The sequence below is a fragment of the Oryctolagus cuniculus genome, chromosome 12 (assembly GCF_051225735.1).
Source record: "Oryctolagus cuniculus isolate XC-2025 breed Fujian yellow rabbit chromosome 12, ASM5122573v1, whole genome shotgun sequence".
NCBI lineage: Eukaryota > Metazoa > Chordata > Mammalia > Lagomorpha > Leporidae > Oryctolagus > Oryctolagus cuniculus.
In genome coordinates this window covers 66,783,966-66,811,196 of record NC_142878.1, presented here as the reverse complement: position 1 = coordinate 66,811,196, position 27,231 = coordinate 66,783,966, and the positions used below count along the sequence as shown (strand labels likewise).

Sequence of the window (27,231 nt, the reverse complement as noted above, 5' to 3'; positions counted from 1 at the left end):
GAGAACCTTTGGTTTCCCATTCCACGGGAGAAAAAAAATGACAATTTAAAGGGGGCTTATTTATTGTCACTGTTCCAAATGTACAAAAAAAATTAGAAAATAACCCCCCAACTCAATTCCCCCCACCCCCACAACATTCTCCCCAACACAAATTAATTTTCCCCAAAACCACAAACATGAACTGGTCCTGGTATTTTCATAAACAGTGCAGCTAAGAAACAGTTTAGAGAAAATTGAATAGGATTCAGATTACATCCATTCTGTCCTCTCAGCTCCGAGAGGTAATAATCCCAGATGGGTCCCAGTCCTCCCCAATAATTTCCCCATGTCTGGTAAAGAGTCCTTTTACAAAGTGGTGTATTTGGCTGCTGCTTTAGAGATCTTCCTGTGCCTTCTTCTTCTTCTTGGGTTTTTCATCTTGAATTATAGGGGGATTTGTAGCCTCTCGCTGTAGATAGCTAATAAAATCACTTAATTCACGGCCACCCTAAAAAATAAAAAGTTACGCTGAAAATTTTTCTTAAGAAAAATCCTGGATTTTTTTTCCCCCAATAGGAGGCTTCTGAGATTATAAAAGCAACCACATATATTTACCGTAACAGCAGAATTTCATATTAAATTGACAAAATAGAAGCACTGGATATATACAAGTGTGTATGTGTTTATGTCTCTATATGTTTGTGGAAAGATGAGCGGATGCACTTACTTCATATTTCTTTGGACTTAGCTTCTTGTTGGCTGGAGAGAAGTAGATGGTAGGAAAACTAGGAAAGAAAAAAAAGAGCTTATTAATTTCAGGTTGCAGAGTAACTCCATACTTCCCTAACAACTGTTTCCGGGAATAACTTCTCTTTATTGGGGCCGGCATTGTGGTGTAGCAGGTAAAGCTGCCGCCCACAGTGCGGCATCTCATATGGGTGTGGCTTCAAGTCCTAGCTGATCTACTTCCAATCCAGTTCTCTGCTATGGCCTGGGAAAGCAGTGGAAGATGGCCCAACTCCTTGGGCCCCTGCACCCATTGGGGAGACCCAGAAGAAGCTCCTGGCCTCAGATTGGCCCAGCTCTGGCTGTTGTGGCCATTTGGAGAGTGAACCAGCCAGCAGTAAACCAGCCAGCAATCAGATGCTTCTCTGAAACATTCAAATAAATAAATAAATTTTTTAAAAAAGGGAAATTTCTCTTGATGCTTTCCAGTGTGATGATACTTTTTTTTTTTTTTTTTTAATTTTTTGACAGGCAGAGTGGACAGTGAGAGAGAGAGACAGACAGAAAGGTCTTCCTTTGCCGTTGGTTCACCCTCCAATGGCCGCCGCGCTGTGGCCGGTGCACCGCACTGATCCAATGGCAGGAGCCAGCACTGCACTCCCTGGCCACAGCAGAGAGCTGGCCTGGAAGAGGGGCAGCCAGGACAGAATCCGGCGCCCTGACCAGGACTAGAACCTGGGGTGCTGGTGCCGCAAGGCGGAGGATTAGCCTATTGAGCCACAGCGCCGGCCTTTTGTTAATTTTTAATCTACTTACCCTCTGACTTCATATGGAGAAGGCACATCATTGGCTGTGGCATCCATCTTGGCAATGACAATATTTGGGTCTTTGCTGAGCTGTGGGTGTAAAGGTTAGATCTTTAAATTTCAAGTTTTCAGTGACAGAGACACATTTAGTCAATTCAAGACTTAACAACAACCTCATTCTTCAACTACATTTGTTAAGTTACTGCTCCAGATGAGAAGAGCAGTACAGCTTACAGATATTATCTAATATTCCACAAGCTTATTTTTCTCTCCTGGATCCTCTTAAGACTCTATATCCAGGGGCCAGCGCTGAGGTGTAGTGGGTGGAGCTGCTGCTAGCAGTGCCGGCATCCCATGTGGGCACTGATTCGAGTCCTGGCTGCTCCACTTCCAATCTGGCTCTCTGCTGTGGCCTGGGAAGGTGGTGGACGATGGCCCAGGTGCTTAGGCCTCTGAACCCACGTAGGAGACCTGGAGGAGGCTCCTGGCTCCTGCCTTTGGATTGGTGCAGCTCTGGCCATTATGGCCAATTGGGGAGTAAGCCAGTGGATGGAAGCCTCTCTCTCTCTCTGCCTCTCCTTCACTGTGTAACTTTGACTTTCAAATAAATAAATAAATCTAAAAAAACAAAACAAAACAAAACCAAACCAAAAAACCCTCTATATCCCTTCCGCACATGGCCATTCCTTTTCTTCTATTAGGTCCTGTTGTGACACAACCCAGAGGCCCTCACCAGGATGCTAGTGACAGTCACCAGAATCATGAGCCAGATAAACTTCTTTATTGTTTTTTTTTTTTTTTTTTTTGACAGGCAGAGTGGACAGTGAGAGAGAGAGACAGAGAGAGAAAGGTCTTCCCTTGCCGTTGGTTCACCCTCCAATGGCCGCCGCTGCAGCCGGCGCACCGCGCTGATCCGATGGCAGGAGCCAGGAGCCAGGTGCTTTTTCCTGGTCTCCCATGGGGTGCAGGGCCCAAGCACCTGGGCCATCCTCCACTGCACTCCCTGGCCATAGCAGAGAGCTGGCCTGGAAGAGGGGCAACCGGGACAGATTCCGGCGCCCCGACCGGGACTAGAACCCAGTGTGCCGGCACCGCAAGGTGGAGGATTAGCCTATTGAGCCACGGCGCCGGCCTTAAACTTCTTTATTGTATAAAGTAAAAAACAAAACAAAAAAACCTGTATATATAGGCACCTTCAAATTTACCTTACCTGAGTAAGACACTATGAGGGCTAAGTGTTTTAAGGTGGGTATTGTGGTGCAGAGGGTTAAACTTCTGCTTAAGAGGCCTGCATTCCATATTGGAGTGCTTGGTTGAATCCCAGATACTCTGCTTCCCAACTAAGTTCCATTAATGCGCCTGGGAGGCAGTGGATAACTGCCTGAGTACTTGGGTTTCTTCCACCCACATGGGATATCTGGACGGAGTTCCTAGCTCCTGGCTTCTGTGTGGCCCAATCTCAGCTATCGCAGACTTTAGGGGAAGGAAACCAGTGGATGGATGATATCCGCCCCCAATCCCATCACTCCGCCTTTCAAATATTGTGGAAAAAAAAAATGTAGGAACTTACAGATTCCTAAGCCACCACCAAAATTCAGAAGCTCCTGGGTATTTTTAACAATAAACTAGATTGAGGAATGCCAAATTAAAATGGATAACTGAGGCACTGACAAGTTACAGACACTAGGTGGCGAACAAGAGAAAGCAAGTAGACTGAAAAATATCTACCAATACTCAGGAACCGGACTAACTGGAATAACCAAGCAACCAATGCTCCGCATGTATGCAAACTTCCCGCTCAAACTTTAGCATAAGAACAGGGTTGAGGCTTACCTTCTCTCCCAGTTCTTTATACTTGGGCTCCAGATTCTTACAGTGACCACACCAAGGAGCATAAAACTCAATCAGAACATCTTTATTTTCATTATTCACTATTTCATCAAAATTTTCTGCTACCACTACCTGGAAAGAAAACATAGAAGATTCTTTAGTTTTTAAGTAAAGAAAAGAGTAAATACAAAAGCTGTATTTGTTTCTGTATCTAATCCCCTCTCAAATTTGATGTGGTATCATGGAAAAGAAGTCATGGAAAACCAAACCATATTTATAGACTGACTGTATTAAAGATGCCACTCCCCAGAAACCAACTCATTCCCATGTCTGTCATCTGTCAATTACATTTAGGAAGTCATAGGAAATATATGGGTTACCTAACTGTCAGAGCAACAAAACTAATTTTTTTTTTTTTTTTTAAAGGCAGAGTGGAGCCAGCGCCGTGGCTCAATAGGCTAATCCTCCACCTTGCGGCGCCGGCACACCGGGTTCTAGTCCCGGTTGGGGCGCCGGATTCTGTCCCGGTTGCCCCTCTTCCAGGCCAGCTCTCTGCTATGGCCAGGGAGTGCAGTGGAGGATGGCCCAGGTGCTTGGGCCCTGCACCCCATGGGAGACCAGGAAAAGCACCTGGCTCCTGGCTCCTGCCAGGATCAGCGCGGTGCGCCGGCTGCAGCGGCGGCCATTGGAGGGTGAACCAGCGGCAAAGGAAGACCTTTCTCTCTCTGTCTCTCTCTCTCACTGTCCACTCTGCCTGTCAAAAATAAAAAAAAAATAAAAAATAAAAAAATAAAAAAAAAGATAAAGGCAGAGTGGACAGTGAGAGAGAGAGACAGAGAGAAAGGTCTTCCTTTGCTGTTGGTTCACCCTCCAATGGCCGCCACGGCCAGCGTGCTGTGGCCGGCACACCGCGCTGATCCAATGGCAGGAGCCAGGTGCTTCCTCCTGGTCTCCCACGGGGTGCAGGGCCCAAGTACTTGGGTCATCCTCCACTGCATTCCCTGGCCACAGCAGAGAGCTGGCCTGGAAGAGGGGCAACCGGGACAGAATCCAGCGCCCCGACCGGGACTAGAACATGGTGTGCCAGCGTCGCAGGCGGAGGATTAGCCTAGTGAGCTGCGGCACCGGCCCCAACAAAACTATTCTTAGGGACTAGCTTACTCTACCCCAAAGAGTAAGCTAGCCTAAGTATAAATTGCATCAGAAAATTCTAAGGTTTTACATTCCTGGCTCTGCAGATTGTGGAGCTTACCAATGCTTATCTTACAGCTCAGGGAGGGAAGGACCAAAAATAAAGACAAAAAGCCAACAAAGTATACATTTAGACCCAGAATTTTGAGTCTAAATAAGGAAACGAGGAGGAGTAACTGCTCCTAGGCTTGGTGCAGCTGTGAGCACCTCACCTTTACAGGCCCATCATTGCTCTCTGGGATGGGCTCAGATTTCAGGTATCTCTTCAGATTGCCATCAAAGTAATCCTGCAGGAACCTTTCCAGAGCCTTGCCATCACGCCTGCAAATGCAAAGACAAGGGTCAAGTGTTAATTTACTGAGCATAAACAACTCCTTTGAGTAGTTTCCACATATTTTAGCTTGAATTTAAAGCTAAAAGGGGAGAGGTACTTTTTTTTTTGACAGGCAGAGTGGACAGTGAGAGAGAGAGACAGACAGAAAGGTCTTCCTTTGCCGTTGGTTCACCCTCCAATGGCTGCTGTGGCCAGTGCACTGTGGCCGGTGCACTGCGCTGGAGCCAGGTGCTTCTCCTGGTCTCCCCTGCGGGTGCAGGGCCCAGGCACTTGGGCCATCCTTCACTGCACTCCCGGGCCACAGCAGACAGCTGGACTGGAAGAGAGGCAACCGGGACAGAATCCGGCGCCCCGGCCGGGACTAGAACCCGGTGTGGCGGCGCCGCAAGGCGGAGGATTAACCTATTGAGCCGCAGCTCCGGCCAAGAGGTATTCTTTATTTCTCGATATGGAAAAAGAAATAAACCACTTCTCTTCCATTTCCAGTGCACTCTTTATGGATTGCAAAATTCTAAAGGAGGAAATGCTTATGTTTTGTAAATTTGCTTTTTGCAGAAGAACCAGGTCTTGGTTGCTCTGGAGAACAGTGGGTTTTATAGTATCTTGTTTTACTGACTGGCTCACAAGGAAGATTTTACTCTTGTTCCAGAAGGTGAATATAAAAATTGTGCCTGAGATTTCTTTTTAAAAAAGATTTAATTGAAAGTCAGAGTTACAGAGAGAGAGGGTAAGACAGAAAAGATCTTCCATTCACTGGTTCATTACCCAGATGGCTGCAATGGCGAGGGCTGTGTTGGGCCGAAGCCAAGAACCAGGAACTTCTTCCAGGTTTCCCATGTGGGTAGCAGTGGCCCAAGCACTTGGGCCATCTTCTGTAGCTTTTTCTAGGCTATTAGCAGCGAGCTGGATCCCAAGTGGACACACAGCAGTGCCCAAATGGGATGCTGGCAGCGGCTTTACCTGCTACACTGTAATGCCAGCCCCTGTGATCTCTACTTATTTACTTATTTATTTTAAAAATATTTTATTTATTTGAGAAGTAGAGTTAGAGAGGGAGAGACAGAGAGAAAGGTCTTCCATTCACCGATTCACCCCCTAAATGGCTGGAGCTGAGCTGATCCAAAGCCAAGAGCTTCTTCCGGGTCTCCCACATGGCTGCAGGGGCCCAAGTACTTGGGCCACCCTCTACTGGTTTCCCAGGCCATAAGCAGAGAGCTGGATCGGAAGAGGAGCAGCACGGACTAGAACCAGTACCCATATGGGATGCTGGCGCCACAGGCCGAGGCTTAGCCTATTTCACCACAGCACTAGCCCCTATAGATTTAAACTTTATTTGAAAGGCAAAAAGAGAGAGGTCTTCCATCCACTGATTCACACCTCAGCTGCCTGCAATAGCTGGGGCTGGGCCAGGCCAAAGCCTGGAACTCCATCCAGGTCTCCTACATGAGTGATAGGGATCCAAGTACTTGAGTCATGATCTACTGTCTCCTACGATGTGCATCAGTAGGAAGCAGACTGGAAGCAGAGCAGCCAGAACTTGACCCAGGCACTCCAATATAGGATGCAGGTGACCTAAGTTGTAACTTAAACTTCTGTGTCAAACGCCCACCCCTTTCCAATTTCCCTAAGTTTACATTAGGACCATGTGGTATTCAAAGAAGAAAGAAGATTGTGCCACACCAACAAGCAACTCACGAGAACTCCTCCTGCATGACAAACTTCTCTCCTTTAGCAGTTCTGATAGCAACAACAGGAACCTCTCCAGTACTGCTTTCCAAGCCAAAATCAGAAAGTTCATGGCTAAAGGTTTTACGGCTAGCTACAGCAAAATTGAGTTTGTGTCCAGCATCCAGGAACTTCTTTGCCACCATCATTACTCTGTGGGAAACAAGAGATATTTGTGCCAAGACTGTACTAGCATGGTAAAGCATTTTTAGAACTAAGAAGAACTTAGAAAGCAAAGACTAACTTTGCCAATCCATGCAGCACTCTAGAATCATTCTGAACTTGTGTTCTGTGTACTGACATGGGGATATGGTATATTTTAATGCCATACTGAACAACACTGCCAAATTGGAGGCAACCAATCAAATGGTTCACCCTCAATGAATCTTGTTACATAACTGTAAACTCTAGTGCAGGCATAATGACAGATCTGAAAAAAAAAAATTGGCAAGGGTAAAATGCATTGACAGTGGGCACAATGTCTTAAGTGCATTTTAAATCAAATTTATATGTTTTACTGTAAGGTCTGGAGTCACTATGTCACAATGCAAAGGAACATCCTTGGGAGTGATGCCCAATACCTTTTCAAAACAGTTTGTTATGCACATGGCTTCAAATGTAGTTTCCGGGAGCCACATGTTCCCAATTCCCCCGCTTTTTAAGATTTATTTGAAAGAGAGTGACAGAGATCTTCCCCCACCGTTTCACTCCCCAATTGCTCACAACTGCCAGGGCCTGGCCGGGAGCCAGGAACTCCATCTGAGTCTCCTGCATGGGCAGTAGGGAACCAAGTACTTGGGTCATCACCCGTTGCCTTCCCAGGCATGGCAGAGGAGCCAGGACTCAAAATATGCACTGTTTTAGGAGTTGCAGGAATCCCAAGTGGCAGCTTAACCTGCTGCACAATGCTCACCCCAAATTCACAATTCTCATCTGTTCTTAACAAGATAGTTAGAGGGGACTGTATACACATTGGGCAAACTTGTTTACAAAAACACAATTCTTATTACCTGTTTCTCCAGTAGTTAGACCCTTTGGCATTCTTTTCATAGTCCACATCATAGTAAGCTATAAGTAAGTCCTTGCCTTGTATCAAATCTTTATTGTCTTCTGTCATGTGAGGACAGATACCAAAACTGAAATGAAATAATCCATTAACTTAGGCATGTTTATTAGGGACATTATAGCATTATAACTAACTGACAACACTTAAAAGAGAAAGAAATTTTCAACATTTATGACAAGTACTAAGCAATATACCTTACACATGACTTCTAGGGCCCGTACATTACTGCTCTAATGTAAACTTCAAACTGTATTTTAAAAAAACCCTGAATAGGCTCTGTAAGTCAAAACATAGCAATGCTTAATAACTGAGGTAAAACTAAAATGAAGCAAAGAAACCCAGACAAGGTATCAAGAGGTACACACATGTTTTCTTGGATAAACTTTTTAATCTTGCCCGTAGTCATTTTCTGTTCTGTATATGCCACAGTCTTGTCCTCAAACTTGTTCGTCAGATGTGATGGACGAAATAAGGTGATACCCCTTTAAAACAAACAAACAAAACCTCTGAGTAGACAGGTAGCAGAGGGACTATATCGTATCTTTTATCTACAGCTCAGACTATGTAACTTTGCTACTACCATCTAAGCACATAGCACTCTTTTCTGAGGCTACAGATCCAGATGCAACATGACCTTCTATACTGGGATGCTAACCATTTTAATCTCAAATACAATAACTGGGTATAAAGGCTTAATAAACCTTGGGCTACAAAGTCCTTCTGGGCTTCAGGTGGGGTCAGAATAGATAATTCCAAAACCTCTAAAAACAGCAGCAAACAGAATACAACTTATCCCAAAATGTATAAAAAAATAAAGCAGAGAATGCTCCTATTAATGGGTACTTTGCCCTGTTGCTCTCCTTAGAAATTCACTTCACACAGTAAGAAAAATATTTCATTAGAGAAAACATCTTCAAGATTTCTTCAAGTTATAAAATGTTATAGGTAGAAATACAATTATGAATATTTAGCTTCAGTTCTCCAGAAATTCCTTTGTTCTGCATTTCTCAATGAACCAAGTTTACTAATATTTCTCGTTTGTACTACTTTGCCTCTCACTTTAGTCAAACTTTCCTCAATCCACTGAGGATGCAAATTCCTTTAATTTCCAGCCTTTTGTTCAGGAAAAATTGCATCTTTGGTTTGGTTTATATCTAGTACTCACTTTGTTAGAAAACATGACTATTTTTATGTTTTTGTAATAATTACAATAGATTCAATATAATTCAAAAAGGAAAGAAAAAGAAAGAAAATAAAAGAATGGGAGGAGGGACGGAGGAAGTGAAGAAAGGAAAATATCATTATTTTATATCCTTTATTATACTTCCAAATTAGCCATTAACTACCTGTATGTTAATTAAAGCACATTTTCATGGAACACAGGGAAACTGCATGGCAAACAGGAACCTAATACAAGCATGCTGTGCAAGCAAGAATGTGAACAGGGCTAAAATTCTTTTAATCATTTATTTGAGAGGCAGAGTCTTAGGGAAGGAGGAAAGGGCGAGGAGAGGGAGAGAGAGATCCCCCAACTACTAGTTCACTCTCAAAAATGACTGGGATTAATGTTATGACCTGGAAACTTAACCCATACCTACCACATAGATGACAAGAACCCAACCATCTGAAACATCACCACTGCCTCCCAGGAAGTTGGAGCTGGTAGCTGGAGTCAGGAATCAAACCTTGGTACTCTGATGTGTTAACTGCTAGGCTAAATGTCCACTCTTAAAATTCTTTTTTTAGCTCTCTGCAATTGTGCCAAGGAAAGCAGCAGAGGATGGTCCAAATACTTGGGTTCCTGAGACCCACGTGGGAGACCCAGGTGAAGTTCCTAGCTCCTGGCTTCATTCTGGCCCAGCCCTGGCTATTGTGGTCATTTGGGGAGTAAACAAGCAAACATAAGACCACTCTCCTCTCTCTCTCCCTAACTCTGCCTTTCAAATAAACGAATAACTCTTAAAAAAAAAAAAAAAATAGTTGGGGCTAGTGCTACGGCATAGTTTAAGCTGCCCCCCACAGAGCCAACATCTCATATGGGTGCTGGTCCAAGTTCTAGCTACTCTACTTCCAATCTAACTCCATGCTAATGTGCCTTGGAAAGCCTGAGAAAGCCCCTGCCTCCTATGTGTGAGACCTGAATGGAGTTCCAGACTCCTGGATTTAGCTTGGCTCAAGCCCTGGCTGCTGTTCACCACTTCCTAACTGCTTTCCCACTACTCCCTTTTCAAACCACCACCACGAAGATGTTCTGAAACACAAAATTAGTCACATTACTCCCTAGCTCAATGGCTCTCAAATGTCTAAAAGATAAAATCTAACTCTTTTGTAATGCACTTACAGGCTTTAGATTGGTTTCTGCTTAACTTTCATTATCACCTCACTCAAAAACAATATCCTTGCAGTACTATGGGAGTCCAAAGATGCCACAGCTCTCTTATACCCCTGGGCCTTCATTTCAGCTGCTTTATCTGGAATAATTTTTATCACAACTACTATAATCTACCTGGGAAAATTGATCTTTTAAGTCACCTGCTCTATGAAATTTTTTCTGACTGTTCTCCATTCTTTAAGGGAAAAAAAAAAAAAAAAAACTTCCATCTTTTTGTACCCCCAATGCTTTCTAATTATGAAATTTTCAAAAAGTTCTGGGACTGGCGCTTTGGCACAGTGGGTTAACACCCTGGCCTGAAGCGCTGGCATCCCATGTGGGCGCTGGTTTGAGACCTGGCTGCTCCACTTCCGATCTAGCTCTCTGCTGTGGCCTGCGAGGGCAGTGGAGGATGGCCCAAGTCCTTGGTATCCTGCACCTGCATGGGAGACCCGGAGGAGGCTCCTGGCTTCGAATCTGCACAGCTCCAGCCATTGCGGCCAACTGGGGAGTGAACCAGCGGATGGAAGACCCCTCTCTCTTTGCCTCTCCTCTCTCTGTGTAACTCTTTTCAAATAAATTAATAAAAAAAAAAGTTCACAGAATATGTATATCACAAAAAACTTATGCATGGATTTCAAAAATTTTTGCACTCAAAATAAACTGTTTAATTCCATTTTTCCATTAACTTCTAAAATTTAACTCTTAAGTCCTTGAGGTTCTGCTTAAAATGTTACTTGAGATGGAGACATAGAACTCTCATCCACATGTTCAACTCTCCAAATGACTAAAATGGTGGTGGGAAGTGGGGTTGGTTTGGGGGCAGCAGCAAAACTGGGAGCTGGAAACTCAATCCAGGTCTCCTATGTGGATGGCCCCAATTATTTAAGCCATCACCTCTGCCTCCCAGGATCCATACTTGCAGGAAGCTGGAGTCAGGAGCCAAAAACAAGCATCAAACCCAGAGACTCTGATATGGCATATGGATTTTTTTTAAAAAAAATTATTTGAAAGGCAGAGACAAAAAGAGGTAAAGACAGACAAAAAGATCTCTGATCTGTTCTTTCACTCCCCAAATGCCTACAACAGCTTGGGTTGGGGCCAGGCTGAAGCAGGAGCTGAGAACTCCATCCTTGTCTCTCACAAATATGGCAGGAAACACCTGAGCCGTATCCTGCTGTCTCTTAGGGTGGGAAGCTGGAAGGGCAGCAGAGCTGGGACATGAATGCAGGCAATCTGATGTGGGAGGTGGGCATCTCAGCTGGCGTCTCCCTTGCTAGGCCAAATGCCCTCCTCCAACAAACTTTCTGAAGTATCCTTGTACATTTCCATCATAACACATTTCCATATACCACTCCCCTTACATTTTTATATATATTCACTTATTTATGCCTTCTCTAGTAGGTAGACGCCTCTCAAAGACAGCAATACTTTCTAGCACTTACCTTCGCCTAGCAAAGGTTCAATAATATTTTAGAAACAGGCAAAACAACCATGAGCTCACATAACAGCACTTGCTCCAAAGATTTACACGGGCACTCAGCAGTCACTTACTCTCCATCATCATCATACTCCTTCACCAGAGACTCAACGTTGGTGTGTGCAAATCGGTACTTATCCCTCAAGTTGCTGGCTGCTTTTAGGAACTCAGAGTGAGCTTCACTGAATAAATCCTTGAAGAAACCTACAAAAAACATACCAGACACAGGAAGAAGCAGTAAGTGCTGAGAGATGTTCAATACTTTTAAGATCTTCTGTTTCTCAAAGTCTTTACTCTATCATGGATAAGCAAAGTAAGGTAAATAGGACTGGGTCTGCTCCTTCCCTGAGCACCTCATATCTGAAACAGCGTTCAGAAGGAGAATGTTTCTCTTCCTTTTAAAGAAACATTTCTGAGACAGCCACAAGAGAAGATCTTGGTTCAAGTCTTCTCCTTTTTCACAAGTGAATAAATTTGAGCAAACTACTATTTCTGGTATCAAATTAAAATAGCATATCAAAATAAACTATGAGTGATTTCACTCTTTTTCTGTCTTACCTGTCATTAGAATGTCAGGTTTAGAAAAGTGACCAAAACAAATATTAATAATTGCCTACTCAGAATTAATTCTTGGTAAAACACATGGTAAAATCCAGTTAAGTATCTTTCAGTAAAATTTAAATGATAAATCATCTTCTGTTGACACAAAGTCCATTTTTTACAGTAATTAAGAGAAGCAGAAACACAACTTACATGTTTACATTTTGTCAAATATATCACATACCACACTTAAAATTGTTAGGGCAATACTGCAGAAAGCAGATTACTGTGAAAATGTAAGTTAAGTCTAAGATTTTAAGAAGTGATAGAAAAAGCTGAAGATATTTCTATTCTAGACCTTTAACAGAAATTAAAACTTTTATATCTGTAAGAGCACAACCATTCAAAACATCAACTGCCCCACATTATGGCAATACTGATCTAATAATTGCTTAAACTGCCCCCAAAGTTTCCTAACTGTTGTAAATTCATAGTTTTCCCACACATGAAGGATTTCTGAAAGCCAGTTGATGATTTTGGCATAAATACTTGCTACTTACCCACCACAGAGGCATCTTTATCACTAATGAACTTCTTAAAATCTTCCTCAGTCCCGAGAGGCACTGAAGCTGGTCCTGCCTGCTTCTTCAAGTGGCTGACAATTCCATCTTAGAAGTCAAGATTAAAGGTACAGCAATTATAATTTTTGAAAACGTAACTTCACGTGATCCAAAATTCAAAATGTGCAAAAGGGTATATACAATGAAGTTTTCTTCCCAACCTTGTTACTGGTCACTCAGTTTCCTCCACACAAGATGAGATTTCAGTTTCCAGTATACCCTTCCAAATTTATTTATTTATTTTTTTTTTTTGACAGGCAGAGTGGACAGTGAGAGAGAGAGACAGAGAGAAAGGTCTTCCTGTGCCGTTGGTTCACCCTCCAATGGCCGCCGCGGCCAGCATGCTGCGGCCGGCGCACCGCGCTGATCCGATGGCAGGAGCCAGGTGCTTCTCCTGGTCTCCCATGGGGTGCAGGGCCCAAGCACTTGGGCCATCCTCCACTGCATTCCCTGGCCACAGCAGAGAGCTGGCCTGGAAGAGGGGCAACCGGGACAGAATCCGGCGCCCCAACCGGGACTAGAACCTGGTGTGCCGGCGCCGCAAGGCGGAGGATTAGCCTAGTGAGCCGCGGTGCCGGCCTCCCTTCCAAATATTTTTAGCACAAACATTTACATATTTATCATTTTTCTTTTTTAGCCTCAAAAATGGTGACATATGCATGTTCTCTATTTTTTTCATTTAACAGCTCAGAGATAGTTTCTATCAATGTACATAATGAGCCACCTCAACCTTTTATTACAGCACTGTATAGACCACCATAATTTATTCAACCAGACACAAATGATGGACATGTTTCGAATCTCTAGCTGTTACACCTGATTCTGTGATACAAGTAACACTGTATCACTGTCATTTTGTAAGTAAGTAAATATATTAGGTAAAGTGAATTCACTGGGTCAAGGGTACATGCATTTGCAACTGTTAAATGACTTCCAAAGAAATTTATTATTGGTCTCTTTTTCTTTTCTATTGGTCTCTTTTTTAATATTTTTTATTTATTTATTTGAGAGGTAGAGTAACAGTGAGAGGAAGAGATACAGAGAAAGGCCTTCCCTTCATTGGTTCACTCCCCAAATGGCTGCAACTGCCGGAACGGCGCCATTCCAAAGCCAGGAGCCAGGAGTTTCCTCCCGGTCTTTCACATGGGTGCAGGGGCCCAGGCACATGGGCCATCTTCCACTGCTTTCCCAGGCCACAGCAGAGAGCTGAACGGGAAGAGGAGCAGCTAGGACTAGAACCAGCGCCCACATGGGATGCCAGCACCGCAGGCGGAGGATTAATGCACTGCGCCAGCCTCTATGTGTCTCTCTTTTTAAAAAATATTTATTTTATTTGAAAGATAGAGTTATGAGAGAGATGCAGATTTCTTCATCTGTTGTTTCACTCCCCAATGGCCCCAGTAGCCAGGGCTGGACTAGGCCGAAGCCAGGAGCTTCATCTAGGTCTCACATGTGGGTGGCAGGGGCCCTAACACTTGGGCCATCCTCTGTGGTTTTCCCAGGCACACTAGCAGGGAGCTGGATAGGAAGTGGAGCATCCAGGAATCAAATCAGTGCCCATATGGGATGCCGATATTGCACATAGCAGCTTTACTTGCTATGTCATAACACTGGCCCCCTTGTGCCTCTAAACTCTTCACTACCAAGTAGATTCCAAATAGGAGTTTTTGTTCTGCTCTAGTGCTCATCACATTAAAAATCTTAAAAACATCATTCTGCTAATAAATTAAATGAAAACACATGTTCTTACTCTCAAGCAGCACAAAGGGTCACCTGTAGCTTTCTATTTTTTAAAACAAAAAATGCAGTGACTTTTTGCCAGCTTCTATAGGAATTTAACCATATATAGGTTAAAATATATCATGTACATGAAGGAGCCAGCCAAAAATCACATTTTGCTGTTGAGGAGTGAGGGGCTAGCTACACAAACACACACACACACACACACACACACACACAAAATCTTAAAAAACGAATCATGGGGGGCAAGCGCTGTGGCATAGTAGGTAAAGCCACTGCCTGCAGTGCCGGCATCCTATATGGGCACTGGTTCGAGTCCTGGGTGCTCCACTTCTGATCCAGCTCTCTGCTGTGGCCTTGGAAAGCAGTAGAAGATGGTCCAAGTCCTTGGGCCCCTGCAACCACATGGGAGACCATGAGGAAGCACCTCACTCCTGGCTCCAGATAGGTGTAGCTCTGGCCACTGTGGCCAACTGAGGAGTGAATCAGTGAATGGAAGGCCTCTCTCTCTGTAACTCTTTTTCTTTCTTTTCCTTCCTTTCCTTCTTTCTTCTTCTTCTTCTTCTTTTTCTTTTTTTTTACAGGCAGAGTTAAAGAGAAAGGTCTTCCTTCCATTGGTTCACCCCTCAACGCCCTGTGCCAATCTGAAGCCAGGAGCCAGGTGCTTCTTCCTGGTCTCCCATACGGGTACAGGGCCCAAGCACTTGGGCCACTCCACTGCCTTCCCGGGCCACAGCAGAGAGCTGGACTGGAAGAAGAGCAACCAGGACAGAATCTGGCACCCCAACCGGGACTAGAACCCGGGGTGCCGGCACCGCAGGTGGAGGATTATCCAATTGAGCCGTGGCACCAGCCTCTGTAACTCTTTCAAACAAATAAATAAACCTTAAAAAAAAAAAAAATCATAGGACAAGCATTTGGCACAACAGTTACCAGACACCACTTGGGACACACACATCCTTTAACAGAGTGCACAAGTTTGAGTCCTGGCTCTGCCCTCAAGTCCAGCGTCCTGATAATGTGCAGTACTTGAATTGCTGCCACCCTTGTATGAAACCTCGATTGGGTTCTGGGATCCTGGCTTTGCCCTGGCCCATCACTGGCTGCTGCGGGCACAGTGAATAAAGCCACCGCTTGCATCACTGGCATCCCCTATGGGTGCTGGCTCAAGTCTCGGCTACTCCACTTCTGATCCAGCTTTCTGCTGTGGCTTGGGAAAGCAGCAGAAGATGGCCCAAGTCCTTGGGTCCCTGCACCTGCATGGGAGACCCAGAAGAAGCTCTTGGCTTCAGACTGGCCTAGCTCAGGCCGTTGCGGTCATTTGGGAAGTGGACCAGTGGATGGAAGACCTCTCTCTCTCTCTGCCTCTCCTTCTCTGTGTAACTCTGTCTTTCAAATAAATAAATAAATCTTTAAAAATAAAGTTTTAAACAGCTTTTTTATTTAATCATTTTTCCCTTTTGTTTGAAAAGCAATAGACAAAGAGTTCTTCCATTCACTAGTTCACTTCCCAAATGACGATAACAGCCTAGGCTGGGTCAGGCCAAAGCTGAGAGCTCTATCCAGGTCTCCTATGTGGACAGCAGGAACCGAAACACTTGAGCCATTGCCTCCTACAGTGCACATCAACAGAAAGCTGGATGAGAAATGGACTAAATGGAACTCAAACCAGCACTCAAGATATAGAATGCAGATATCCCAATTGGCAACCTAACGCTGTATCACATGGCTGCCTACTTTTTTTTTTTTTAAAGCTGCCATCCTAAATGTTATTAGATGATTATCCATATATATTTTTTATAATGTTGGTGGCCTTTTTTCCCCTTTTTCTCCCAGAATGTAAGTTCCACAAAACTAGAGACTTTAGTTTTATCAATATCAAGCACATAGTGTATCTACAGAATAGCTGGCAGAGTAGGTATTTTAAAAAAAATTTATTTATTTATGAGAGTCAGAGTTATAGGCAGAGAGAGGGAGAAAGGTCTTCTGTCTGCTGGTTCACTCCCCAAATGGCCACAACCCCCAGCGCTGGGCCAATCTGAAGCCAGGAGCCTCTTCCAGGTCTCCCATGTGGATGCAGGGGCCCAAGCACTTGGGGCAACTTCCACTGCTTTCCCAGGCCATTAGCAGAGGGCTGGATCAGAAATGGAACAGCCACAAGCAGAAGCTTAACCTACCATACTACAGTGCCAGCCCCCAAAGTAGGCATTCAATACTTACCAAATGAGAAAATGCTTTGCTGACCTTGTAACTCAAGTTCAAGTATTACTCATATCCATTTAAAGAAGTCTTTTGTATACTTATCAAACTGTCCTATTAGATAAGGAACTTTCACAACCCAAAGTACACTGTGTAGAAAAACACATTCTCATTCCTTCACTACAAAGAAACACGTACTTAACAAATTCAGTTGCCAGAACATAACCTAGGATCCTTACCGGCAGTCCTAGGCCCATCATAAGCACCTGCTTCTTCACCATCTCTAAATATCTTCAGTGTTGGATATCCACTGACTCCATACTTGTTACAGGTGTTTGTGTTGGCAGTGCAATCAACCTAATATTAAAACAAATTATTTTGTTATCCAGACACCTACTGCAGGTCGTTTCCGTGTTCAGAAAATATTAGAACTGATCAGGGCATAAGAGGATCAAGAAATGTGCAGCAAACACATCAAAGACCATTAGATCTTAAAGAATTTAGATTTCTAGCATTCATACAAATAGGCAAAATTACTACTTAATTCTGTCCCTGTGAGTTTCTGTTATTTAAAGCAGTGGTCTCCATCTTTTTCCTGCCTCAGAGTACTTAAGGGATAAACCACTTGCTTTGGCTTACTTTGAAAAGAACTATGATCACGGGGAAGGAAAGATGGGTATATATACATATTTTTAAGTGTGATGGGGTATAGTGTGATTTTGCAAATATAGAGTTATTAACAAAGGTACCAACAAATGTACATGCTCCCAGAGCTAATCTGAATCAGCTAAACCATTGCATAACAAATCTAGTGAAACTCAGAAAGAAGGGAAATAATTTCTAAGACAGGTAAATGGATGTCTAGACAATTAATGTGTCTATAGTCATATGAAGCAGGAATTAAACCATGAAGTTTTTCCCTCTTTACCAAGCTGTTTAATATCACAATTAAAAGTAGTTTCCAAGGGGCTGATGTTATGGTGCAGAGCGTGAAGCTGCCACTTACATTGCTGGCATCCCATATACCAGAGTGCTGCTAATGCACCTGGGAAAACTGCCGAAGATGGCCCAAGTGCTTGGGGCCCTGCCACTCATGTGGGAACCCTAGATGGAGTTCTGGATTCCTAGCTTCAGCCTGGCCCAGCCCTGGCCATTACAGCCATTTAGGGAGTGAACTAGCAGATGGAAGATCTCTTTGTCTATCTTTTCCTCTATCTGCAACTCTGCCTTTCAAATAAATAATAAGAATAAAAATAAAAATAAAAATAAAACAGTTTCCAAAAACAGCCTTATACTTGCATTTACTATTTCAGGCAGAGAGCTGAACTTTTAAACTGGAAGCATTTACTTTAGTCATAAAAATAGTGGCTACATATTCATCAATATCCTCTTATTTTCCCATTCCCATCACTGTGAATATTAAAATATGGTTTAGGGAAATCATTCACTCAATCATTTTCCTCTAACCTTTAGAGCTGCACTTTTACTTTCTGTATTTGCCCTGTATATTTTTATTTATCAATATATTTTGTTTCTTATGCCAATAATTTCCTTAGTCTCACTACTTTGTCTTTTGAAACTATAACATCATAGTCAGTTTTGTATTTGTCCAGAAACTAGTGTTTATTTTTCTTAGCATCCTAAGAGTAGAGAAAAATCAGTTAATATTACAAACATAAAATACCTCATATCCTTTAACAAAGAATCCACCTGTACTCACCTTTGCTAGTGGGACTATTCCTTTTAATCTAGTAGCTGCAGCTTCATACTCAGGGGCAAGCCTCTTGCAGTGTCCACACCTAAATGTAAACATATGGAAAAGCCAAATTCTCAGTTTAATCCTACAAATCTGTGAATTCTGTATCTAGAAAGAATCTTAAACTATAATACTACTGTTGAACTAGCAGTCATTTCCAAAAGCAAAGTATCAGCTGAGCAATATTCATTATTGCTAAGGTAAACCAGAGTTTTCAGAAGACAAACATCCTGTCTTAAACCTGAGGATCACTCTATAGCACTGGCTCAGAGAAGCACAAAATTTATTCTCAATTAACATAACGGAGTCTTGAAGGTTGTAGTCACAAGTACACTCCACACTAAAGAAGGAACAAATGAGGCTAAAATGAAGGACAAGATAGCAATAATCTCATTTCTGGCAGCACTCCCCCAAAGGAAGGTTTAGCATTTGGCTCTTAAAAATACAGTGACTAGGGGCCAATATTGTGCACAGTGGGTCAAGCCACCACTTGTGATGCTGGCATCCTGTATTCAAGTGCCAGATCAAGTTCTAGCTATTCCACTTTGGATCCAGGTTCCAATGGCCAGGGAAGCAGTGGAAGTTTGCCCAACTAGTTGGGCCCCTGTCACTCATGTAGGAGACTCAGATGAGGTTCTGGGCTCTTGGCTTCAGCATGGTCCAGGCCTGACCGTTGCAGTCATTTGGGCAGTCACTTGGTAGATGAAAGATCTGTCACTCTTGCCTTTCAAATAAATAAGCAAATTAATTAATTATTTTTACTAAAACCTTGTAAGATTTATTTTTACTTGAAAAGCAGAGTTACAGACAGAGGGAGAGACAGAGGGAAAGGTCTTCCAACCTTTGGTTCACCACTAAATGGCTACAACAGCAGGAGCTGGTTGATCAGAGCTTCTTCTGGGTCTCTCATACAAGTGCAGGCATCCAAGCACTTGGGCCATCTTCCACTGCTTTCCCAGGCCATTAACAGGAAGCTGGATTGGAAGGGGGATGCCACTGCCACAGGCAGACGCTTAACTCACCTCACTGTGCCACAGCACCAGCGCCCAATATTAACTCTAAGAATCAGCACCAAGTGTTTTGCTCCATTCCTTCAACATGACTCTATGACCAGAAACCCAGTTTGAGGGTGTAGTGGAATGAGGCTCAGAAAGCACTTCTTTGATACAAGAAGATACATTAGCATTTCAGTGAAGGCCTTTTTCTTCTCAATTGAGTTTCAACACAACATCAGGATGAAGTACTTAAGAAAGACAGTTAAACCTACAGAGTTCACCTGGCCATGAGAACTGATAAAAACATGTAAACTAGAGTAATTTTCCCAGAGGGCCAACAGAAACACCTGCTCCTCTGCCCAGAAAGTCCTAATAGTCCCACAGGTACACCATACATGCAACCAGGGTGGGGTGTGTAAAGTATTCTTATCAATATAAAACTAACACAGCTGTACATCATCTCTGCAAGTCAATGGGTTGCAGAGGGATCACCGTAAGGGGAAAAGTTCTGTAACCTCCCCAGACAGCAAAAACAGAATGATAACAAACTTGAGCATCTATTTCATAGCTAACAGTCTCAATTTGTTTTATGAAGTGATGAACAGCTAAATAACTTGGAAATATTTTATCTCTAAAACTTGTTTAAGACAAAGGATTGGGGCTGGTGTTGTGGTGCAGTGGGTTAATAAGCTGCCACTTGCGAGCCGGCGCCGTGGCTCAATAGGCTAATCCTCCACCTTGCGGCGCCGGCAAACCGGGTTCTAGTCCCGGTTGGGGCGCCGGATTCTGTCCCGGTTGCCCCTCTTCCAGGCCAGCTCTCTGCTATGGCCAGGGAGTGCAGTGGAGGATGGCCCAGGTGCTTGGGCCCTGCACCCCATGGGAGACCAGGAAAAGCACCTGGCTCCTGGCTCCTGCCAGGATCAGCGCGGTGCGCCGGCTGCAGCGGCGGCCATTGGAGGGTGAACCAGCGGCAAAGGAAGACCTTTCTCTCTCTGTCTCTCTCTCTCACTGTCCACTCTGCCTGTCAAAAAAAAAAAAAAAAAAAAAAAAAATAAGCTGCCACTTGCAATGTTGGCACCCATACTGGAGCACCAGTTTGCTGGCTGCTGACTCCCGATCTAGTTCCCTGCTAGGGAAGGCAGTGGATAAAGGTCCATATGCTTAGGGCCCTGCCACCCATGTGGGAGACCCTGATGGAGTTCGGGGCTCCTGGCTTCAGTGTGGCCAAGCCCTGGATGTTGCAGCCCTGTGGGGAGTGAACCAGCAGATGGAAGATTCCTGTCTTTTCTCTGTCACTCTGCCTTTCAAACAAACAATTCTTTAAAAACAAGGTGCGCCACAATGCCGGCCCCTCAAAGTAATTATTTGAAAGTTTAAATAAGTTAACAGTGACACAGCAAATTCAGGATAGGAGTGCATAAAATAGGGCAGGGGTTCACAGAGGGTTCAACTATACTGGCTTTTTTTTTTTTTTTTTAAAGACTAAATAGTACATGATACTCCTTATGCTGTATTTCACAGGTATACTTTCTGATATTGATGTGTCTTGCTATCATAGCTTCAATTGTGGCATTTCTTTCTCAGTGAGAAAGTTCTCATAATCAGTGACTTTTTTATTCAGAAACAGAGCAGCCAGGCCTCAAACAAGTTATTCCAACACCGCAGGTTTCTCACACAGCCACTTAACCCACTGTGCCACAATGCCCAGCCCAAGGGTAAAGTATTATTATTTTTAAAAATGTATTTGTTTATTTGAAAGAGTTATAAAGAAGGGGAGAGAGAGAGAGAGAGAGATCTTCCACCTGCTGGCTGGTTCATTCCCCCGATGGCTGCAAGGGTGAGGGTTCCGACAGGCAGAAGCCAAAGCCAGAATCTTCATCTGGATCTCCCACATGGGTAGCAGAGATCCAAATACTTGGGCCATCAGTTGCTGCTTTTTCCACTAGGGAGCTGGGATCTGAAGTGGAATAGCCGGGACACCAAGCAGCACCCTATAGGATGATGGCGTCACAGGCAGCAGCTTTACCCACTACACTACAAAGCAGGCCCTGGGTAAGGTATTTTATTATTTTTTAAAGATTTATTTTATTTATTTGAAAGGAAGAGTTACAGAGAAAGATACAGAGAGAGGTTTCTCATCTGGGGCTTACTCCCCAATTAGCCACAATGACCAGGGCTGGCCCAGGCTGAAGCTAGGAGCCAGAAGTCTTTTCCAGGTTTCCCACATGTGTGCAGGGGCCCAAGCACTTGGGCATCCTCTGCTGCTCTCCTAGGCACATTAGCAGGGAGCTGGATCGCAGGTGGAGTAGCCAGAATTCGTCAGTGCCCATTTGGGAAGTGGCACCACAGGCTGGGGCTTCAACCAGTTGTGCCACAGTGCTGGCTCTGCGTAAGGTATTATAGATTTGGGCAACAGTAGAGCAAAGGTAAGAGAATGCTAGCTAGAATGATGTATTCCAGCCGGCGCCGCGGCTCAATAGGCTAATCCTCCGCCTTGTGGCGCCGGCACACCAGGTTCTAGTCCCAGTCAGGGTGCCGGATTCTGTCCCGGTTGCCCCTCTTCCAGGCCAGCTCTCTGCTATGGCCAGGGAGTGCAGCGGAGGATGGCCCAAGTGCTTGGGCCCTGTACCCCATGGGAGACCAGGAGAAGCACCTGGCTGCCGCCTTCGGATAAGCACGGTGCGCCGGCCGCAGCGCGCCAGCCGTAGCGCGCCAGCCGTGGCAGCCATTAGAGGGTGAACCAACGGCAAAAGGAAGACCTTTCTCTCTGTCTCTCTCTCTCACTGTCCACTCTGCCTGTCAAAAAAAAAAAAAAAAAAAAAAAGATGTATTCAGAAAACCTTATGGAGCTTTGCTTTTTGGAGAGATAATAAATGTTATGCTATATAGTATTAAAACTCCATAAGCTAGCAAGGTATGGGGCCAGCAAGAAAAGAGCACAGAACCAAGAATAAAGCAACCTTGAAAATACTCTATTTCACATGCCAGATAATGAAAGCTTGGACCAGAGTGACAGCAACAATAAAGAGACAGAACAGAGATTCCTGTCACATATCTAGTAATTATCAAAGCTAACAGATTTAAAAGTTTCACTTCAACTATATTTAAACACCTGAAGAGAAAAAAAATTGTAAGTAAACATGGCTTACTGAGAATCTCCTGGAATCTGGGAACAAACCAGATGTCTAAGCTGCAAGGCAGGGACTGAAAACAATGCCCTAAGCACTGGCAGTTTTCCTGAAGTTATCAAATGCACATAGGAGTGCCAGTGAAGTTGGAGCAGACTGCTTCCTTCAAATCCACCAGCAATGGAACTCAGGTGGAGTTCAAGGGAAGTAAGAGTTAGTTACAAAAATCCACCAAAATTGATCATTACTTTTCTCACGCACCTCTACAAAGTATTAACAAACAATCCTGGGGCAGCGCTGTGGCGCAGTGGGTTAATGCCCTGGCCTGAAGTGCCCGCATCCCATATGGGTGCCAGTTCAAGTCCCAGCTGCTTCTCTTGCGATCCAGCTCTCTGCTATGGCCTGGAAAAGCAGAAGATGGCCCAAATCCTTGGGCCCCTGCACCCGTGTGGAAGACCCGGAAGAAGCTCTTGGCTCTGGATCAGCGCAGCTCCGGCCGTTGCAGCCATCTGGGGAGTGAACCAGCAGATGGAAGACCTCTCTGTCTCTACCTCTCTCTGTAATTCTGTCTTTCAAATAAATAAAATAAATCTTTTTAAAAAAAAATCCCATATACCCTTAGAGATAGGTACCATAGGTACCTAGTAGAAGATAATGAACATTATATAATATATATTATATAATATACAACATATATTCAGCCAACAATCATCACTTCACGCCTGCCATACGCTCAGTACTGTTTTAGGCTCTGACAGAAAAATTGATATGGTTCCTTCCTTCTCCAAGAACACCAGGTGGAAGGGGTGACAGATATCCCATACAGACACAGGTTCGAGTCCCAGCTGCTCCACTTCCAATCCAGCTCTCTGCTAATGTGCCTGGGAAAGCAGCATAAAGTGACCCATGTCCCTGAGCCTGTGCCACCTATGTGGGAGACCCAGAAGCAGCTCCTGGTTTTGGCCTGGCCCAGCCCTGGTCACAGCCATTTAAGGAGTAAACCAGAAGATGGAAGATTTCTGTGTCTCTCCTTCTCTCTGTAACTCTGTTATCTAATTTCAAGTCCTGCCTGTGGTTGCTAACAGGCAGGATGTCCCCGCCCCTGCTCTAGAACATTCCACGTCAGAGTGACTGGATTGGAGTTCCAGATATGCCTCTGATTCCAACTTCCTGCTACTGCACATCCCAGGAAGCAGCAGGTGATAGCTCAAGTACTTGGGTCCCTGCCACCCACACGGGAGACCCGGATGGAGTTCCGGGTTTCTAGCTTTCATTTGGCCCAGCCCAAGCTGTTGCAGATATTTGGGAAATGAACCAGAAGATGCAATATCTGTCTCTCTGCCCCTCTGCCCTTCAAAGAAATAAAAATAAAAAGTTAGGTATGCATGTTGTGGTACAGTGGGTTAGGCCACAGCTAAGGACATCCCGCTGTGTCTCTAGAGTGTTGGTTGGAGACACCCTACACTTCTGATCCAGCTCTCTGTTAATAAACCTGGGAAGCAGAGATGACAGTCCAAGTACTGGAGTCCCTGGCTCCTGGCTTTGGCCTGGCCTAGCCCTGGCTGTTGTGGCCATTTGGGGAGTAAACCAGCAGACAGAAGATCTATCTTTCCCTCTCTCTCTCTGCCTTTCAAATAAATGAGTTAATCTTTGAGAAAATGCACATTAAAAAAAGAGCCAAAGCCCATAGTAGATGCTGAAGACTTAAAATCAACTCACCACTTATTAACACTTGGCAGAAATATCATAAACATCTGAATAGTGCCTTAGATTTCCCCTGAGAAATTCTGATGCTCCCATCCTTACATATAGATAATTAACTCATAATGGAAACAGTAGTCTATAAAGACAACTGCAAAGAAATCTTTCAATGTGGGCAGTGCTAGTATCCCATATGGATGCTGGTTCAAGTCCTGGCTGCTCCACTTCTGATCCAGCTCTGCTATGGCCTGGGAAAGCCATAGAAGATGGCCCAAGTCCTTGTATCCCTGCACCCCCAGTTGGAGACCCAAAAAAAAGCTCCTGGCTCCTATCTTCATATCGGTGTAGAGTGAACCAGCGGATGGAAAAACTTCTTTCTCGCTCTCTGCCTCTCCTCCTCTCTCTAATTCTGATTTTCAAATAAATAAGTCTTAAAAAAAAATCTTTCAGGAGCTGGCATCGTGTAGCAGGTAAAAACGCTTTCTGCAAAGCCAGCAATCCACAGAGACGCTGGTTTGAGTCCCAGCTGCTCTGCTTCCAATCCAGCTCCCTAATGGTCTGGAAAATGCAGCTGAAGATGGCCCAAGTGTTTGGGCCCCTAGAACCCATATGGGAGAACCAGATGAAGCTCCTGGGTCCCAGGTTCTGTCTGGCCCAGCCCGTTATTGCGACCATCTGGAGAGTGAACCAGCAGATGGAAGATCTCTAACTCTGAAATTCAAACAAACAAATAAATCTTAAAAAAAAATCTTTCGCTTTCACTTCTAAAATGAAAGCAAAAAAGATCTAAGAATAACAACTTGCCCCAAACAGGTCCATTTTACTTTTAATAGAGATTCTTTAACTGTTCCTATTTAACTTGTGAGATAGCACTACTTCTGACCTGTACAAAAAGAACACAACAGTCAGAAACCATTTCCAGGTTAAGTGTTAATAAAAATAGTTGAATGAGGCTGGCGCTGCGGCTCAATAGGCTAATCCTCCGCCTTGCAGCGGCGGCACACCAGGTTCTAGTCCCAGTCAGGGCGCCGGATTCTGTCCCGGTTGCCTCTCTTCCAGGCCAGCTCTCTGCTATGGCCAGGGAGTGCAGCGGAGGATGGCCCAAGTGCTTGGGCCCTGCATCCCATGGGAGACCAGGAGAAGCACCTGGCTCCTGCCTTCGGATTAGCGCGGTGCGCTGGCCGCAGCGCACCAGCCGTGGCGGCCATTGGAGGGTGAACCAACGGCAAAAAGGAAAACCTTTCTCTGTCTCTTCCTCACTGTCCACTCTGCCTGTCAAAAAAAAAAAAAAAAAGTTGAATGCAAAGAAATAAGGACATTATCAACAGGAGACTTCCTCAATTCCAAATTGCTCATTCAGAAAACTGATCTTCCTTGTGGGCTTTGTGAAGGATGACCTTGTCTTCCAAACCAATTAGAAGCAGACACAACACAGATCCACCCAATCCTTGGGATAGTTTAGTGCATGATGGGATACGCAGTTTTCAGGGAAGCACATGCACCAACTTAGTTGGAAAGAAGGCATTCAACTGAAACGAAAATTCTGCTTTAAACAGTCCAGGAGCCCACAATTCTCCAGCAATTCTTATTTTAAATCCTTGCATGACCCCGATGTCAACCCGGATGTCAAGGAAGTCCTGTTCCATTCTGACAAGCCCAGTGACACCCCTCAAAGTCAGCAGCATGATTATATAACTGAGAAGAGTTGTTTCTTAAAGAAAGCATGAACTCTAGAGAAGTGCAAAGACTCCCTTTAATGTGTAATCAGTACTGCCAATGAGTCACAAAATGCCCTGGACACAATCTGTCACAAGCTGGAAACAAAATGTGCTGCCTCTTAGCACATCCTTCTGATTCGGGTGGTCTTCAGGGCTGGGGAATGAACATCAGAGCCAGAACCAACCAATAACTGTCTTCCTGATACTTTTGAATACAGGTAGTTTTAATTGAGGGTTATTATGCCAGAAGGTGAGAAAATAAGTACTGTAATTAGCATGGACATACCAAGCTATCCCAAGCATTAAGATAATCACAGTTTTCTCTCTAATGATTTGGTGAAAAACAAAAATCATTCAGGTTGAGTGGACAGGAAATCTTATTTGCTCTCACTTTCCCCGGGACAAATTCTGAATCAGCTCTACCCTAAGGAAATACACCTTTGTCCAGTTAAGTCATCCTTTTTTATTTCCCCAACACTGGTTGCTTTCTCATTGGAGTGTGGGTCATTTCTCAGAAATCCTTATTAAAACCGCCCATTTAAACAGATTGTGGTGTTTTCGCTCTTGTTCATGTACTCTATTTTGCAGAGGTCTGTGCTGGTGCTGAAAAATAAGTGACAAATGTAGAAACTGTACGCCATGTGATGGACAAAATAACTGCCTTCCTCAGGAAAGCACTTAGCGAGCCCTCTGTTGCCACGGAGTGACCTTGGCTGGAAACCAGAGGCTGTGGGGCGGGTTGCAAGAAGAAAGGAAAGACCCTGGAGAGCCAAGGGCCTCGGGATTTGCTGAAATGATCGCTTCGACCCCAAGGCTTTGGGATGCCTCATCTGTAGACTGCAGAACGGTGATCACTGACTCACCCAGAAATTGTAGCGATCCACATCCAAGGGGGGGAGGGGGTGGTTGAGCCCTCTGCAAATAGGAAGTGCCGCAAGAGCACCGGGGGAAGGATGCGGCCCTGCGGGAGTCCAGCCTGAAGGTTCTTCCCCTCGGGTCTCCCAGCAGCGACTTCCCCGCTCTCGGCTCCCCAAGACTAGGAAACCCGCCGGCCGCAGCCCGGGCCCGCTGGAATGGTGGAGGGCGCCAGCGCTGCGTAGGCCCCAACCGTTCCCGCCCTCGCCCCAGGCCCAGCCCGGCCCTCCCTCCCCTAGGAGAGTGGCCTCACCAAGGGGCGAAGAACTCGACGAGCATGAGGCCAGCAGAGCCCGTGTCGGTGATGCGACTCTCGAAGTTGTCGTCTGTGAGTTCCAGGACGTCGGAGGCAGCGGCGAGGCGGGCTGCGGCGAGAAGCAACGCCACGCCGGGAAACATCGCTAGGCGCAT

General features: G+C 44.7%; 1 protein-coding gene across 1 annotated transcript; it reads right to left on the bottom strand.

Moving 5' to 3' along the window:
- Nucleotides 1–373: 373 nt before the first annotated feature.
- Nucleotides 374–27,231, bottom strand: PDIA3 (protein disulfide isomerase family A member 3). The gene is made up of 13 exons (NM_001171315.1): nt 27,074–27,231; nt 18,328–18,406; nt 16,847–16,964; nt 12,609–12,716; nt 11,583–11,712; nt 8,023–8,139; nt 7,602–7,727; nt 6,562–6,744; nt 4,745–4,853; nt 3,345–3,473; nt 1,522–1,601; nt 707–764; nt 374–487 (listed from the first exon to the last, which is right to left on the bottom strand). The coding sequence occupies exons 1-13, from the start codon at nt 27,229–27,231 to the stop codon at nt 374–376; spliced, it is 1,509 nt and encodes a 502-aa protein (NP_001164786.1).

Bases quoted from the DNA above. Each gene is read 5' to 3' on its own strand.
- PDIA3 (NM_001171315.1), bottom strand. From the start codon at position 27,231: ATGCGCCTAGCGATGTTTCCCGGCGTGGCGTTGCTTCTCGCCGCAGCC. The intron at 765-1,521 runs GTAAGTAGATTA...TTTCTTTCCTAG, and splicing joins TCTCCATATGAAGTCAGAGG to TTTTCCTACCATCTACTTCT. The intron at 488-706 runs GTAAGTGCATCC...TTTATTTTTTAG, and splicing joins TAAGTCCAAAGAAATATGAA to GGTGGCCGTGAATTAAGTGA.